The following is an 18,385-nucleotide window of genomic DNA, read 5'->3' on the forward strand; positions in this document are numbered from 1 at the left end:
TCAGATTTTGTTTGTTTGGGCTGGCTTTGAACCACAATCTCAACCTCCTGAGTAGCTAGGATTATAGTTATGAGTCACTAGCAGCTGAATAAGTGGTTTTGTAATTAAACTGTTGTTTTTTTTATTGTTGTTGTTGGCTGTGGGACTTGAGCTCAGAACCTGGCAATGTCCCTGAGCTCTTTTTCTTAAGGCTAGCGCTTTACCAATTTGAGCTACAGCTCTGTTTCTGGTTTTCTGGTAGTTAATTGGGGATAAGTCTCATGGACTTTCTTGCCTGGGCTGGCTTTGAACTGTAATCCTCAGATCTCAGCCTCCTAAGTAGCTAGGATTACTGGTGCCTGATTGGAATTTTTTTTTTTTTTTTCTGCCTGGGCACTATCCCTGAGCTGCTTTTGCTCAAGGCTAGCACTCTACCACTTGAGTCACAGTGCCACTTCTGGCTTTTTCTGTTTATGTGGTACTGAGGAATTGAACCCAGGGCTTCATGCACATTAGGCAAATACTCTACCACTAAGCCACATTTCCAGCCCATGACTGGAATTTTTATTATGATAATTATATGACTATGGCTATGTTACAAAGATTACGAAAGAATTTATTTACATATCTTAGTGGCTGTCACATAAGCAGTACTTTTTTTTTTTTTTTTCCAGTACTTTTTTTTTTGGTCCAGTCGTGGGGCCTGAACTCTGGGCCTGGGCGATGTCCCTCAGCTCTTCACCTCAAGGCTAGCACTCTACCACTTGAGCCACCGCGCCACTTCCAGCTTTTTTTTTTTCCTGCTTTTGTGGTGCTGAGGAATCAAACCCAGGGCCTCAGGCATGCAAGGCAAGCGCTCTACCATTGAGTGACCTTCCCAGCCCTCAGTACTTCTTTTTATCTGATTAAAACTAATTATACTACTACTCCATTTAGTCTTGTCATTATGTTACTTGGTGTCTTCAGGGAAAAAAGAAGCTGTAAGCTTTAATTAGGTTCCTTGTGATTTTCCCTATACCACCATCTAGCAACATGTTACTCTTTAGGCCTTATTAATCCTCCCATCCAAAACAGCCAAAATCAATGCTTAATTTTTCAGACCAGTCATCAAAACAAACCTACTTAGGAGTTTTAAAGAAGAAAGGTTGTGGGGCTGAGAAGGTGGCTCAGTGGTAGAGTGCTTGCCTTGCATGCATGAGGCCCTGGGCTTGATTCCTCAGTACCACATAAGCAAAAAGAAAAAAGCCGGACGTGGCGCTGTGGCTCAAGTGGTAGAGCACTAGCCTTGAGTTGAAGAGCTGAGGGACAGCACCTAGGCCCAGAGTTCAGGCCTCACAACCGGACTCCCCCCCCTCCCCCCCCCCAAAAAAAAAAAAAAAAGAAGAAAGGTTGTGAAAGATGTGGAGAGTCCTTTACTGTTACAGTAAAAACTTTTTTTTGGTTGTTTTTTTCCTTGTCTTTTTACCTGGAAAAGATATACGCATGCACACACATTTTGAATGTTGGAGAGCAATCCCAGGGTCTTGGGCATGCTAGGCAAGCAATTCTCTATCACTAGTCTATACTGTTGACCTAATTTTTCAAATATTTTAACAGCTCATTATAGACAAATATCCTAGGAGATCAATACAAAAGATAGTATTTATAGGAGATGGGATATTGTTTCCCTTTAAAAGTCATGGTGAAATACAAATAAAATTTGGCATGTATGACATTTAGTACATTTACAGTGTTGTGCTACTGTCACAAATGATGTAGTTCCAGACCATTTTCATCATCCCAAAGGAAAACTTCTGCCCATTAAAGTTACTTTCTTTCCCTTCTTTCCCCAGTCTTTGGCAGCCACTAATCTGCTTCTGTCTCTGTGTTTTGAATGTTTCACGTAAAGGGCCCATGCTATTTTCAGACTTTTGTGACTGCTTCTTTTAATATTTAGGTTTATCCTAATTGTAATGTGTCAGCACTTCATTTTCTTTTTACTATAGGGAAATACCACATTTATCTATTCATTATAGGTATTTGGGTTGTTTCCACCTTTAGGTAGTATGAGTAGATGACCATTAATATGCAATTTTGTTTTCATATACCCAAGAATAGGACCTTGGTTATATGGCAATTTTGTTTTAAAGTTTTGATTGTACAGAGCCTGCATTGTCTTGTATCCTATTGGCAATGTAAGATGTTTCTGCCTTTTCCTTGCCAATAGTCAAACAGTTGTATTTTCATTTATTATAAGCCCTCTGAATAGGTATGAAGTGATATATTGTCATTTTGATTTGCATTTCCTTGATAGCTAATGATATTCTATGTGGCTATTAGTCATTTGTTTATTTTTGGAGAAGTATCTGTTCAGATCCTTTGCAATTTTTTTTTTTTTTGGGTCCGGCTGTGGGGCCTGAACTCTGGGCCTGCGCACTGTCCCTCAGCTCTTCAGCTCAAGGCTAGTGCTCTACCACTGGAGCCACAGCGCCACTTCCGCTTTTTTGGTTTTTTGTTTATGTGGTGCTGAAGAAACGAACCCACAGCCTCATGCATGCAAGGCAAGCGCTCTACCACTGAGCCACCTTCCCAGCCCTGCAATTTTTAAATTAAGTAGTTTACCTTTTTATTATTGATTTATTCTAGATACACATTTCTTTCTTTTTTCTTTGCCGGTCCTGGGGCTTGAACTCAGGGCCTAAGCACTGGAGCTTCTCTCTGCTCAAGGCAAAGTGCTCTTCCACTTGAACCACAGCACCACTTCCAGCTTTTCCTGTTTATGTGATACTGAGGATTCAAACCCAGGGCTTCATGATTGCTAGGCAAACACTCTACCACTAAACCACATTCCCAGCCCCAAGATACACATTTCTTATCAGCATGTAATTGATATTTTCTCATTGCATAGATTATCTTTTTATTTTCTTTTCCTTTAAAAATTTTTGATTTTTTTTTTTTTTTTTTTGAGACAAGGTCTCAGTATGTAGCCCAGGCTATCTTTGAACTCAGAATATTTCTGCCTTTACCTATTGTTTTGTTTTGTTTTTGGTTGGTTGTGGGGCTTGAACTCTGCTTCTGGGCGCTGTCCCTCAGCTCTTCAGCTCAAGGAGTGTGCTCTACCACTTGAGCCACAGCGCCACTTCCAGTTTTCTGTTGGTTTATTGGAGATAAGAGTCTCATGGACTTTCCTGCCCTGGCTGGCTTTGAACTACGATCCTCATCTCTCAGCTTGGATTACAGGTGTGAGCCAGAGGTGCCTGGCCTACCTCTTTACCTCTTTAGTGCTGGATTACAGGCATGTACATCATGCTCTGCTTTCTTTCACTTTATTGTTGCTGTCTTTTAATGCACAGAAATTTCTAATTTTCATGGTCTAATTTACACTTTCTTTTTTTTTCTTGCACTTTTTTGGTATCCTATCTAAGAAATTATTGCCACATCCGGGATCATCTTGTGTTCTTTTGAGAGTTTTAAATGGTTTTTTTGGCTGTGTAATATTTTCAGCTATATAATTCATAGTGATATAGTTGTTTTCTTTTTAAGCTAGATCCTGTCTAATTTATATAACATTGGTTTGATGCCTCTGTACCGACATTTGTTACAAAAGTTATCTGTTATTTCACCTTTTTGGTCTTTTTTTTTACTAGCTTAGCTCTTGTCATGCAGTACTTTCAACTCAACTTGCTGATGCCATGATGTTCCCCATTACCCAGTTTAAAGAAAGAGATCTGAAAGGTACTGAAGTCACACTTATATTTACTTTCATCAGCTTTCACATATTCATGTTCAAACCATTTTGACTATAACCTGTACCACTTTTAATCAGTCACCAACATTCATAGTATCATAGATCATTACTGAACTAGATCTTCCCTTGAGGAATGGTAGAGAAGGGCATGGGTCAACACACAATTCTGACACTGTGTCTTATAATCAGGGAATGAGCAGGTGCTGTAGGGGCTTAGAAGGTCAAAAAGGCTTCACCAAAGATATGATACGAACATTGAACTATAAAGAGCTGTTAGGGAGACTAGAATGCATGGAGGTATGGATTGTAGAGATTCATAACTTACTTTTGGAATTACAAGAAATTTAGTGAGGCTGCAGTGTTGAATATGTTGGGGTGAGGCAGGACATGAATTTAGAAATATATTAAATGAAGCTAAAGATGTTGGACTTGTATTTATTTTCAAAGAGAATACAATGAAGGTCTATAAGAAGTAAAGAGACAAAATCTTTTGGTGGGTAGAATAGGGTGGGTTTGATGTCTAGAAGATTGGTGTAAGAAGTTATGAGAGTTCAGTGAGGTATTACCAAGGTTTGAACTAGGATAGTGACCAAGGAGACACTAATATGAGCAAGAGTGGCAGGAGGGGAGGGATACTGGTATATCTAACAGTCTATGACTTAGCAGTTTGTACATTTTTTTGGCACATGTAGTGGTGTTACTAGCTGATAAAATGAAACTTTCATATACTTGATTTATTTCTCATAATTTATAAACTCAGTCATACAGACTTTTCAGTATCTATAGTATAAAAGCCTTGAAGTAGCATATAAGTGAGTTGTTAAAGTATTTAAATTACACATACAATAAAGACAATTGTAGTTTAAAGTTGGAGTTAATAATTGTGATGATCTTCAAGAGCTATCATTTCTAAAGTCAAGAAAGAATAGTTTTTTTCACAGTTTTTTTCACAGTAACTTTTTGCCTTGAATATAGAAGTGCAAACTGTTCTTTAGAGTTTTGTTTACATGACATTGATGGCTTTATAAATAGACTTAAGATACTTTATACATACACTAAACTGAAATTATTTTTGGAACTTTTTCAGAAATATTGACTTTAAAAGAAGTGTTTCAGATTGCTAGTAACGGTAAGCTTTGAATACTTTACACTAATTTTTTTTTTATGTGTGATGCATTTGTTAGTGTACATCATTGGTGATTCTTTGCAATAATTATTAAAAAGGATCTAGTTAAAAGTTTTAGTGAATATTATTTAAATCAGTGTTGTTACTTGAATAGCAGTTTACAAGAAAAAATTTAAAGATAGCTATATCAGTCTTATGATTTACTATCTTCATAATTTCTAAGGAGGTGTTATAATATTTTACCTTGTTTTTCTAAATATTTCATCTCTCTCTCTCCCCCTCCCTCCCTCCCTCTCCCTCTCCCTCTCCCTCTCCCTCTCCCTCTCCTCTCTCTCTCTCTCTCTCTCTCTCTCTCTCTCTCTCTCTCTCTCTCTCTCTCTCTCTCTCCCTCCCCCTCCCCCTCTCTCCCTCTTCTTCTCCCTCTACCTTTCTCTCTCTCTGGTGGTTCTGGGGCTTCAATTCAGGGTCTAATGCATTCTAGGCAAATGATCTACCTCCGAGCTTACGGCCCTTCCTATTTTTTTTTTTTTATGAACATTTGCTTTTTTAAAGACAGACCATATATGTCTATCTATATCTTACCAGTACTTAGGCTTTAACTCAGGGCCTTGCTCTCTGGCTTTTCTGTTCAAGACTGATGTTCTACCACTTGAGCCATAGCTCTACTTCTAGCTTTTAATTGGTTAACTGGAGACAAGGGTGTCATAGACTTTTCTGCTTTTGCATGGTGATTCTCAGATCTCAGCCTCCTGAGTAGCTAGGGTTATAGGTGTTAGCCATCATTGCCTGCAGACTAAAAATAAGTTAAAAATTAGTTATAGTTTTTCAGCTTCTTTTTTTCCCCCTCTTTTTATGAGTTTGAGTAAATAGACACATAATTTAGGCTGTGGAATAATTTGAATACAGAGATCACAGGATAGGGAATACCTAACTTTTCTATTGTACATTTGCAGAAAGATGCATATGTAAAAACCCTTTAAGAGCATTTGTAAGTTTTGCAAAGTGCTACAATTGTTAACACTCATTTCTGCCTTCCAGATCATGATGCTGCAATTAACAGATATAGCCGATTGTCCAAAAAAAGAGAAAATGACAAGGTGTGATACATACCTACTCCTTCAGTATCACAATTAATTGTTATTTTATTAGGTGGTTTAGTTTTCCTGTTTAAAAATAAATCCAAAAGCTAATTTATATGTTTTTCTTTTAGATAATTCTTTTCTGCTAGATGTTTAGAAGTTTTCTGATAATTGTTGGTCACTTTAAACAAAATACTTTTATTCTGCCAAAATTGAATAGGTTATGATTAAACATAACTACCCTAAAATTGTAGTTGATGTCCAGAAGTAACACTGCTTCTTTTGCTTTGTATTTTTATAGCACAGCACATGTTCTGTTCTTATTTGACCTATATAAGTACTAAGAAATGTCTTGTGAGACTCAGTAGTCAAGAAGTTGAACTGTTGTACACATAACTTAATGACATTCTTTATTAAGCCTTCATTTACAGGGACTATTTGCTTTTGATTCTAAGGCAGCAAACTCAGAAATAGTATACTGTATATACAAAGAAGAAAGCATTTAAGTAAAGATGAGAGAGAATATTGACAAATTTTTCTGTTAAGACCAGTCCTTTCTCTAATGCCTAATCTAAGGTTTGAACATGTAGGCATTTCTAGATGCTTGAAATTGAGAACATCTCTACCTCAGACTTGGTATTTATTGCTACTATGGCTGCTGGAGGAGATACAATGACTGCTTGTGATAATCCGTGATTGAGTATGGTGTACTGTGCCATACCAGCTTAGACAACACCGATAATGTTTCTCATAAAAAGTTCAGTCCACAAATCTTTCCAGTTCAGTTTTTTTTTTTTTATGGTCATGGGACTTGAACTCAGGGCCCACGTGCTGTCCTTGATCTTTTTTGCTCAAGTTATAGCACTCTTATCACTTGAGTTACAGCTCCACTTCCAGCTTTTTGCTGGTTAATTGGAGATAGTCTTATGACTGGCTTGGAACTTTGATCCTTAAATCTCAGTCTCCTGAGCAGCTAGGAGTATAGACATGAATCACCAGCACCTGGCACAAGTTCAGATTTTAGTTGTTGAATTTGGTGATTCAAATATAGATAAAATCCATGTATTTTAAGATTTACAATAGTTATTTTGTCATATAGAAATAGTTTAGGCTCTAGGTTTGCTTCTGACTGTTGTAAGAATTAAAAAAAAATTCTTTGACAGATTTGTATTTGAACCACAGCACCACTTCCATCTTTTTTTGTGTGATTAATTGGAGCTAAGAATGTCAGAGACTTTCCTGCCCGGGCTGGCTTTGAGATCTTAGCCTCCTGAGTAGTGAGGATTATAGGCGTGAGCTACCAGCATCTAGCTTTTGACAGGTGTGTGCGGTGCATGCGTGCGTGCGTGCGTGCGTGCGTGCGTGCGTGCGTGTGTGTGTGTGTGTCCTGGGGCCTGAACTCTGGGCCTGGGTGCTATCCTTCAGCTTCCTTCAGTGTCTTTTGCTCAAGGATAGTGCTCTACCATTTGAGCCATAGCACCACTTTTGTCTTTTTCTAAGTAGTTTATTGGAAGTAAGGGTCTCACTGACTTTCCTGCTTTGAACTTCAATCCTCAGATCTTAGTCTCCTCAGTAGCTAGGATTATAGGTGTGAACCACCAGTGCCTAGCTTGAAAGATATTTTAATTTCAAAACTTGATCGGGCATTTACTATATCACATAGGAGGAGGCCTTGGGGAAAGTGAGTAGACTTTGCTTTTCTCCTCAAGATATGGACTCTCCACATTTATTGAAGGTATTTATGTGAACATATATGACTGGTCTATGGGCCATTTTCAAAGGATGAAGAAGCAGCCTAGATCACCCTGAGTTAAATTCAGTCATAGAGGTTTTACTAAAATTACAAGAGTACAGGGAGAACTTTGGTAAGTTGGAAAGGCTTATAATTTTAAGAGTTGACATTTGGGTTGAAATAAATAGACACTGCTGTTTGGGGATTAGAGATTGGGCATTAAAAAAATTAATTATCTTGCTGGGTACTAATGGCTCAGTCCTCTAATCCTAACTGCTCAGGAGGCTGAGATCTGAGGATCACCCTTTGAAGCCAGCCCAGGCTGTGTTTGAAGTAAAAGGCAGAAATGACAATTATTAATATGGGACTATATTGATGACTTTGAAATTTGTATTAGAAAGTATTAGCAGACACCAAAGGATTCCAAGTAGGTAAGTTTACTATATGGTTTTACTATAGAACAGCAAATGTGAAGAGACCAAGACTTAAACAGTCCAATGCAAAGTTACTGAAATAGTTTTCAGAGATACCTGAAAGTCTCAGCAAAAATTGTTAAAGAGGGATACTTTGACAGTTAGTTTGTAAGAAGAATTGAAGTCTATAGTAAGAAGGGGAATAAAAAACAAGTCAAAATTATTTGAATGACTGATGGATCCACACAATATACACAGAAATACATAAAGAACCCATCAGTTTCCTATGGCACTTGTGAGAATGAGGGGCAGAAGATAAAAAAATTGGCATTACTGAATCATTGATGTATTGGCATATTCTTGGTTCTTAATCAGGTATTATGAAGAAAGGAAGAAAAGAGCCTAGTGAATATTACTTATTTTTTGCTCATTGAAAATTGGTGGTTTGAATGAAAGAAGTTAGGATAGCATAAGTATTTCAAATGTGAGTGAATGAAGACAAGTAAATAGAAAAGAGAGAGAGTAGTAGGAAGAGAACCAGGAGTGGAAAATACTGTGGACTGATTGAGGCCAGTGACTAACATTTGCCTTTCTTCCATGTGTTAGATTTTCTCTGCCATGCTTGGTTAAGATATTTATATTTGTGGTTATGTGTGTAAATAGTTTGTTGATGATGTGGTTGTTAGATGGGAAAGTCAGCTTAAGCAGTATAATAAAGGATTTGTAATAGCTCAGGAAACAGGACTGTTATGTTCAGAAATTAATGATATGGCATTTTCCTAGGGAGGCTTTTCCCTACAGGTGAAGAGACTTTAGAATTCAACAATTAATAGTATTTAAATTTTTTTCATTCAAAGATGAAATATGAAGTAACAGAAGATGTGTACACTTCCAGAAAGAAACAACACCAGACCATGATGCATTATTTTTGTGCATTAAATACTCTTCAATACAAGAAGAAAATAGCATTGTTAGAACCTCTACTTGGGTATATGCAAGCTCAGGTAAGTACTGTGTTTTGAGTTAAAACCATCTTAAAATAAATCTCTTAGAGTAAGCTTTGAATTTACAGTTAATGCAAAGACACTACAGCCTTGTCAATAAACATTTATATCTTGGTTTTAATTAGTAATTTAAAAAATGTTATCATTGTATTATTTTAAGGTTTATAAAAGTGATTTCTTTTGTAAATGAAAATTTCAAATGTTTTAGAGTAAATGAAATATAAATACATTGTATTTAGACCTTGTTTACTATAGTTGGGGATAGACAATAGAAAGCTAAATGATTTTGAGAGCTACATTTGTTGCGGAAACTTTTTCACTCTTTTTTTTTTTTGTGCCTGCCCTGGGGCCTTGGGTGCTATCCTTAGCTTTTTTGCTCAAGGCTGGAACTCTACAACTTGAGCCATAGCTCCACTTCTAGGTTTTTTTTTTTTGTTTGTTTGTTTTTGCTTTTTTTTTTTTTTAGGGGGGTGGAGTAGTTAATTGGAAACAAGAATCTCACAGACTTTCCTATCCAGGCTGGCTTTGAACCTAAATCTTCATGAGTAGCAAGGGTTACAGGAGTGGGACTGGCACTCAGAAAGGGCCTGGTGTTCATACTTATCTTTCTTGCTGAAGGCCTGAGCTCTACCACATGCACTTTACTTCTGGCTTTTTTTTTTGTTATTTAACTGGAGAGTCTTGTGGACTTTTCTGTCTGGTGTGGTTTTGAACTAGGCCCTTCAGATCTCAGCCTCCTGAACCAGAATTACAATTAAATGAGTCACCAGCACTCAGCTCATTCTTCCTTCATAATAAATCTGAAAGAGAATGAACAAGTTTAATTTGTTTCATGTTCCCTGTGTATATTATAAGTTAAAATATAGATGAGGGCTGTGAATGTGGCTTAGTGGTAAAGTGATTGCCTAGCATGCATGAAGCTCTGGGTTCGATGTTCAGTACTGCATAAACAGAAAAAGCTAGATGTGGCACTATGGCTCAAGTGGTAGCGTACTAGCCTTGAGAGCAAAATAAACTTAGGGACAGTACTCAGGTCCTGAGTTCAAGCCCCAGGACTGGCAAAAAAAACCCCAAGCAAACAAAACAACAACAACTGTATATCTATAGATAGTTAGATAGATGAATTCAAGCAACCAAAAAGAAACATATGAAGGAGGCCAGAACACTGAGTTTTGGATAATATATCAGTTCCTTAAAAATCTGGGGTTGAGAGAAATTTGAATATTCCTTTAGGTATAAGAGTATTTATAGGCCAAGTATGGTGGCACACAGTAGTAATCCCAGCATTTAGGAAGTTCCAGATTGGAGGTGACCTGGGTTATATGGCAAGACTCAGAAAGCAAGCCAAACAAAATAATATGTCAGGGTGGAAAGTGGAATTTAATTCTAGTTTTCTCAGTGGCTGCATGCCCAGTAGATAGTGCAGATTTGCAACCTATCATTACACAAATTGAATAATACCTTTTTTTTTTAAAAAAACAACAACTTTGTATCGTAGAGTGTTTCTACTTTAAACATTTTTTGTGTGTACATTTGTGTTTATGTTGTTAAACCTTCCATTCCTCCTCCATCCCAGATAAGTTTCTTTAAGATGGGTTCTGAAAATCTCAGTGAACAATTAGAAGAATTTTTAGCTAATATTGGAACAAGTGTACAGAAGTAAGTATTTTTTCCTTAACCTTGAAAATGAAATGATAGGAAGTAGATAAATGCTATGGTTTAAAGAAATTTACTGCTATATATCTTGAGACAGTATTTCCCATCAAGAGGGTGATCCTTATTCTTTTATGTTGCTTCTTGTTTTATTTCTGCCTTTTTTCCCCTCTAGTGTAAATTTTGATTGCCATTTTCTCTTATGGCAATTGTAATGATTGAGAGCTAGCTTTTATTTCTGAGTAAAACAGACTAATAATAGTAATTAAGTGAAATCATCTTAAACTCTTAAATGGTGGGAGTGGCTTGAGAGGTTGATACCCTGGGCTTGGGTGCTGTCCCTCAGCTCTTCAGCTCAAGGCTAGTGCTCTACCACTTGAGCTATAATACCACTTCCCCTTTTCTGGTGGTTTATTGGAGACAAGAGTCTCACAGACTTTCTTGCCCGGGCTTGCTTTGAACCACGATCCTCAGATCTCAGTTTCCTCCTGAGTAGCTAGGATTACAGGTGTGAGCCACTGGTGCCTACTGATAAATCTTGTTTCTAAGAGAGATTAGTTTTTCTATTTTAATTAAAAAAATGTTTTTTTGTGATGCTGGGGATTGAACCCAGGGCTGAATCAGTATAAAAATTCAGCACAGTATAAAAATTCTACATACAGGCATTATTATGGGTGGTTTCATTAATTTTTAAATTTTTTATTTCTAAAATATTGAAATATTTAATTTTATAACTGTTAATTTTCCATTCAAATTTAAAGTTATTTACAATATATTTGTATTATTTTAATCACCTATAGTACAGCTTTTCTCTTTAAGAAAATATATACAAGACAAATAACATGGTAAGGAATTCTTCATTGATTGTGACTGGTAGTAAATAATCTGTTCTCTATATTAGTGTTCGCAGGGAAATGGACAGTGATGTAGAGACCATGCAACAAACAATAGAGGACTTGGAAATAGCCAGTGACCCTTTATATGTGCCTGACCCAGACCCCACCAAATTTCCTGTTAATCGAAATTTAACCCGAAAGGCTGGATACCTTAATGCTAGGAAGTAAGAAAAGTATTGATATTTTTATATATTGTTTATCGTTTAAGGTAATGCCAAATGCATGTAAAATATAACTGATACTGTATGCTAAATTACTTTGATTTTACTAAAGATTGAACCTTTTTAGTTGATGTTACTGTTTATGTGAATGTGTAGAGAGAAAAGGTATGTGCATACTTTTCAAAGAAAAGTCTACTTCCATAACTTTTGAATAATTTAGAATTATAAAATAACAAAACTAGTTTGACTTTAAATAAATCTTATCGTAGCCAGATACTCACATCTATAATCCTAGCTACTCAAGAGGTTGAGATCTGAGGATCATGGTTTGAAGCCAACTCAGAAGAAAAGTCTGTGAGACTCATTTCTAATTAACTAGTACAAAGCCAGAAGTGGAGACTTGGCTCAAGTAGTAGAGAGCCAGCCTTGAGCGAAGAAGCCAAGAGAGAACATAAGTACCTGAGTTCAATCTCTAGTACCAGCACACACATATAAAAATCATGTAACATGTAAATGTTATTAAATATAATTTATATACTTTAAAATACATGTAATTATATCAAGTGAAATTTTTATTTTTATTTATAGAAAGTCTAGCTTCTCCTCTTTACTCCCCCTCTTTTTTCCTCTTCTACCTTTTCTTTTGCATGGTGTAGGGGATTGAATTCAGGCCTTTGTGCATACTAGTGGACAAATGCTCTACCACTGAGCTACGTGATCCTCTACTTGATGATAAAAACAGTTTTGCCGGATGCTGGTGGTTCACTTCTATAATCCTAGTTATTAAGGAGGCTGAGATCTGAGGATCACGGTTCAAAGCCAGCCTGTGCAGGATAGTCTGTGAAACTCTTTATTTCCAATAAACCTCCAGAACCTGGACGTGGCGCTGTGGCTCAAGAGGTAGAGTACTGGCCTTGAGCTGAAGAGCTTAGAGACAGCACCCAGACCCAGAGTTCAAGCCCCATTATCGTCTAAAAACAAACAGTAAAAACAGTTTTGCCTTAGGAATAAACTAAATTATTTTGTTTTGAATTTACTCCTTTGTAGTTCTTATTGAAACAACTGTAGTTCAGTAATTTCCAGCTTTGTTTTTGAAACTGCATACACATTTTGCAGATGTGAGTCAACATACATAGAGGCTGAAAAACTTAATGTTTACATTTTATTGGCATTTTGGTGCCTTTTTCATGGCTCAGTTCTTTGTATCATGCTTTATCTTGTGTCTGGCTGATGATAAGGTAATCTTAGGTATGTCATTATTAAAGTGTCAATGTACTTTCTTCATTTAGTAAAACAGGCTTGGTGTCATCTACCTGGGATAGACAGTTTTACTTCACGCAGGGTGGAAACTTAATGAGTCAAGCCCGTGGAGATGTGGCAGGAGGCCTTGCCATGGACATAGACAACTGTTCAGTGATGGCTGTGGACTGTGAAGACAGGAGATACTGTTTTCAGATCACTTCTTTTGATGGAAAAAAGTTAGTATTTTTTTCTACCAATAATAAAATTTGTGATATTTAAACTACTAAAATGTATGAGAAGCCATGGGTGGCAATGGCTCTTGCCTGTTAAATACTAGCTACTCAGGAGGCTGAGATCTGAGGATTGCGGTTCAGAGTCAGCCTGGATAGGAAAGCCTGTGAGACTCTATCTCCCATTAACTACTGGCCACTGAAAATCTTGTATAAGATGTGGAAGCCAAAACAAGTTAATATAAGTCTGTCAACTTTGGGCCTGTGAAATTCAAACTGTAGCTCAGTTATTTATCTTTGTCATATCCTTATCATGTTCATTTTTCTAAATGTAAAAAATACAGGTAGAAGAGCTGTAAATTTCTTAAAATAGAAGTCTTAACATTTGCAATGTGCCTGCCATATAACAGACACTAACAGTAGTGTTATTTTTAAATGTTAAATGCTTGTGCTTAATTTTGTCCATTAGTGCATATAAAATGTTTGTAAAACTCAAATATCTTTACATTAAATGAGAACCTGTAGTGCTTAGAAGCCATTTTTGAAAAGCATGTATATAAAAAGTATGAAAAAATCCACTCATAACTTTATAAACCAGAAGCAACATGAATTTTTTGTTTATTGTCTTCCAGGGTTTATCCTGTATTAATTTCCCTCTCTCCCCTCCTTTTCTCTTCCGCTCTTTCTCTCTTTTTGTGATACTGGGCCTTGGCATTCAGGATTCTGGGCAAGTACTCTCACACTGAGCTAAGTCCCCAGCCCTTAAAAAAAAGCCTTTCAATGGCCATGTGTCAGTGGCTCATGCCTGTAATCCTAGATACCCAGGAGGCTGACATCTGGGGATCATCGTCCAAAGCCAACCCAGGCAGGAAAGCCCATGAAACTTTTATCTCCAATTAACCACCAAAAAGCCCATAGTAGAGCCGTGGCTCAATTGGTAGATCACTAACCTTGAGAAAAAGTGCCAAGGCTGTGAGTTCAAGCCCCAACACCAGCACAAAAAAATCATTTTACATTGAGAAAAGATTTTGAGGGCTGGAAAGGTGGCTCAGTGGTAGAGTGCTTGCCTTGCATGCAGGAGGCCCTGGGTTCAATTCCTCAGCACCACATAAGCAGAAAAAGCTGGAAGTGGCGCTGTAGCTTAAGTGGTAGAGTGCTAGCCTTGAGTTGAAGAGCTGAGGGACAGTGCCCAGGCCCAGAGTTCAGGCCCCACGACCGACAAAAAAAAAAAAAGAAAAAGGAAAAAAATTTTTGATAAATTGTCTAGGCGACCTTCTAACTTGTGATTGATTGTTCTGCTTCAGATTCTCCATGTAGTTAGGATTACATGGGGCTCAGAATGTGGCTTAGTGATAGAGTACTTGCCTAGCATGCATGAAGCCCTGGGTATAATTCCTCTTTACCACATAAACAAAGCTAGAAGTCGCACTGTGGCTCGTGTGGTAGAGTGCTAGCCTTAAGCAAAAGAAGCTCAGGAACCTGAGCTCAGCTCCAGAACTAGGTGGCGGGGTGGGGGGGGGGAGGGAGAAGGGGGACAGGGAGAATTACAGGCAAGAGCCAACGCATTTGGCTTTAGTGCATTTTAAAAATAATTGAAGATATGTTATAATTTGGATCTACATCCACTTATTTGAAGCAATTTCAGCTGTGTGCCAGGGGCTTATTCTTGTAATCCCACCTACTTAGGAAGTAGAGATTGGGCAAATTGCAGTTTAAGACCAGGAGACCCCTATCAACAGAAGGTGGGCACTGTAGTGTGCTCTGGTCATTGCAGCTATGATAGAAGGTTTTCTGAAAAGGAGGATCAAGATCCAGGCCAGCATAGGGAAGTAAGAGAAAGACAATCTTAAAAACAGCCAGAGGAAAAAGGTCTGGAGGTATGACCCAAGTAGTAGAGAACTAATAAAATTGAAGTCCTAAATTCAGTCCCTAGAACCTACAAAAAATTCCAGGCATGGTTACTCATATCTGTAATCCCAGCCACTCAGGAGAAGCACAATTCCTCCAGTTCTTGTAGGTTAAAAGTTAGTAAGACCATGTCTTGTAATTCTGGCATGGGTGGCACATACCTCTGATTCCCTGCAGAAGATCCTGGTCTGAGGTTGTCCCTGGGCAAAAACACAAGAAAATTAACACCTAAAGACCAAGAGTATCATTTAAGAGGTACAGAACCTGTGAAGCCCTGAGTTCACACCTCATTACTGCCTCCCTCCAAAAAGCAAAAACAATTTCATTGGTTGCATTATAATCTTTTTAGACATACAGTATCATTTAAAGGTCTTCCTAATGATAAAGGTTATAGCTGTGATTTTTTTTCTCTTCCACTTAGATTATTGATTCTGATGTTGGAACTTTATTAATGTTTAGGAATAGCTTCTGGATTCCCTAAAAGTCATTTTTCCTTGTATATTCATGCACATTGAGATGCGATGAAAATAAATTAATTCAACCTTAACCTCTTAAAAAAGATACCATGGCTCACTATCTTATATCAAATAGGTTGTTTCATTTTTTTTTTTTACTTCTAAAAGCATAGTAGATGTCTGTATAGTATATTTAGTTATCATATCAAGTGTTGAGTCACTGTTCATTTAGCAAAATTACCAAGTTGTTAATACCAATGCTAACATTTTTGTATTTTTAGTTTTTGCTAATTCTTAATATGATTTCCTATTTTTATTTCTGGTGCAATACAAAATTAGCAAGACATTTGGTCTAACTTTAATAATATTGACATTTATAGAAAGGCAAATATCTGTTTAGTGAGTCATATATTGAAATTTTGATCTAACCCTATTGAAGGAGAAACTATCAACGATAAAGTTAGTATTTTCTAGTAGAATCACTGTCTATAAATATAAAAACATTGAGATGCATTGTTATAATTGAAGTGTACCTTCATGGTCTGTCTTTTTTTTTTGGTTGATTGTGGGGCCTGAACTCGGCCTGGGCGCCGTCCCTGAGCTCTTCAGCTGTAGCCTAGTGCTCTACCACTTGAGCCTCAGCCCCACTTCCAGCTTTTTCTGCTTATGTGGTGCTGAGGAATTGAACCCAGGGCCTCATGCATTCAAGGCAAGCATTCTACTACTGAGCCACCTTCCCAGCCCGATGGCCTACCTTTTTAAAACCATTTCCTGTTTCTATTTTGCTATGTGTTGGCATAGTTGGCCACTCTTAAGTTGTTAAAATCTTTGTCCTGATGTCTCTAGTGGTCTCCTTTTCCTAAGATAGTATTGGTTGTAGATTTTTTTTTTACAGAGGGACAAGTGACACTCCACCACTAGAGCCACGTCTTCAGCTTCGGTTGTGTTTTTTTGTTTTGTTTAGTTTATGGTTTTTCATTTTAAAAGTTGAGACTGAAATTCTTTTTTGTCCTCTAGATCTTCAATTTTGCAAGCAGAAAGTAAAAAGGACCATGAGGAGGTAAGATTTTTATCTAGCTAATTTCTTTTTTTTTTTTTTTTTTTTGTTGGTCATGGGGCCTGAGCTCTGGGCCTGGGCGCTGTCCCTCAGCTCTTCAGCTCAAGGCTAGTGCTCTGCCACTTGAGCCACAGTGCCACTTCCGGCTTTTTCTGCTTATGCGATGCTGAGGAATTGAACCCAGGGCCTCATGCATGCAAAGCAAGCACTCTACCACTGAGCCACCTTCCCAGCCCTCTAACTAATTTCTTCAATGTTTAAAAATATTTTTCTGAGGATAAGACTATTGTAAGTTCATCATAGAAATTTTGGAAAAACCTTAATTAAAAAGTTTTCGGATCTGAAGCAACATTTCTCGCAGAATTATAAAGTTGAAGAGACCTTAGAGATCATGTCCCTGCTACTTTAAAGGCTTAAATTCAGCCATGACCTTGTGATTGTTGTCTTCTGGCAGGCTTTTAATATCATGAGTTGACAGTTTAACTTACTCTCTTACTAATCATTTGAGACACTATTTGCTGCAGTAAGAACGTAGTGGCAGCAGATGTGGCATAGCAAGAAGCAACTAAAGCTTAAAATCCTGGGGAAATGAAAGAAAAGAGAAAAACAAAAATTTGGGAGTTTCTGTTCTTTCTCATCAGCCTTTTAGTTTTGGCTCCGTTTTTACTTCTAGTATACAAAATTTGGAAGGTAAGGCATTACCAAGAACTTATATCCCAAACTATGCTTTTAGAAATATTTGTCCATGAAAATAAGCCAAACTTGATTTTGAGCCTTCTTAATATAGTATTATAATTGTATTGGTAAAAGAGAAAGTTGCAAATTATGCAGTCATCTACCTTTATTTAGTTCTCAAGGAAAAGAGTTAACATTAAAACTTGCTCTTGGTCTCTTGAGGAAGACAGACAAATGTTTCTGCTCTCTATGTACTTTACTAAAAGAAAATACTAGTTTAGTGAGGCCCAAGAGGTACTAAAATTCTTGAGAGTGAATCAGAAGATAGGGAACAGATAGCATGTTTTATGTGGAAAGAAAGGATGTAAGTAATATACATTCATCAAGAAGGTACTTATTTCTTAATATTTTGAATTGATATTACAGTATCTGAGTTCAGACTGTGTTGTTTGGTAGGGATTAAGTAATGTAAAGATATAAATAAAGACATAATTTAACATGATTGCTATAGTTTTTATTTTCTGTGTGACATAAATGAGATTTTCAAGTCATAAATCTGAATGATCTCTTACATGCATGTTTATAGTATATTTTCTTGTTTTTTGTTTTGGTGCTGGAGATTGAAGCCAGGGCCTTACACATGCTAAACAAAGATGTGTTCTACCTCTGAAACTATACACCTCTCCCCAAGTGATTTTTTTTTTTTTGGCCAGTTCTGGGGCTTGAATTCTGGGGCCTGGGTACTGTCCCTGAGCTTCCCCCCCCCCCTTTTCTTTATAGAGGAGTTACAATTACATGGGCAAGATAATGAGTATATTTCTTATCAAGCGTTGTTGCCTCCTCCTTTGTTTCTCCTTCCTATACCTTCCCATTCCCCGGCGGGCCCCCCCCCCCCCCAGCTTCTTTTGCTCACTACCACTTGAGCCTCAGTGCCACTTCTGGCTTCTTTTTTTTTTTAAGGTATTTTATGGGAGATAAGAGTCTCATGGAGTTTCCAGCTGGGCTGGCTTCAAACTGCAATCTTCTGTCAGCATCTTTGAGTAGCTAG

General features: G+C 37.3%; 1 protein-coding gene across 2 annotated transcripts in view; it reads left to right on the plus strand.

Moving 5' to 3' along the window:
• Nucleotides 1–18,385, plus strand: part of Appl1 (adaptor protein, phosphotyrosine interacting with PH domain and leucine zipper 1) — a 54,646-nt gene that overhangs the window by 16,249 nt on the left and 20,012 nt on the right. For both annotated transcript variants that reach the window (XR_011371141.1, XM_070018478.1), the window contains exons 5-12: nucleotides 3,606–3,693; nucleotides 4,794–4,835; nucleotides 5,871–5,929; nucleotides 8,914–9,060; nucleotides 10,637–10,719; nucleotides 11,615–11,773; nucleotides 13,060–13,248; nucleotides 16,623–16,665. Coding sequence is in view for 1 of the 2 variants with exons in the window: in XM_070018478.1 (XP_069874579.1) it covers nucleotides 3,606–3,693; nucleotides 4,794–4,835; nucleotides 5,871–5,929; nucleotides 8,914–9,060; nucleotides 10,637–10,719; nucleotides 11,615–11,773; nucleotides 13,060–13,248; nucleotides 16,623–16,665 (810 nt within the window). In the remaining variant the exon portion in view is untranslated. The remainder of the gene's footprint in view (nucleotides 1–3,605; nucleotides 3,694–4,793; nucleotides 4,836–5,870; nucleotides 5,930–8,913; nucleotides 9,061–10,636; nucleotides 10,720–11,614; nucleotides 11,774–13,059; nucleotides 13,249–16,622; nucleotides 16,666–18,385) is intronic.

Source organism: Dipodomys merriami, unplaced genomic scaffold, assembly GCF_024711535.1.
Source record: "Dipodomys merriami isolate MVZ:Mamm:240054 unplaced genomic scaffold, mDipMer1.0.p SCAF_13, whole genome shotgun sequence".
Classification (NCBI taxonomy): domain Eukaryota; kingdom Metazoa; phylum Chordata; class Mammalia; order Rodentia; family Heteromyidae; genus Dipodomys; species Dipodomys merriami.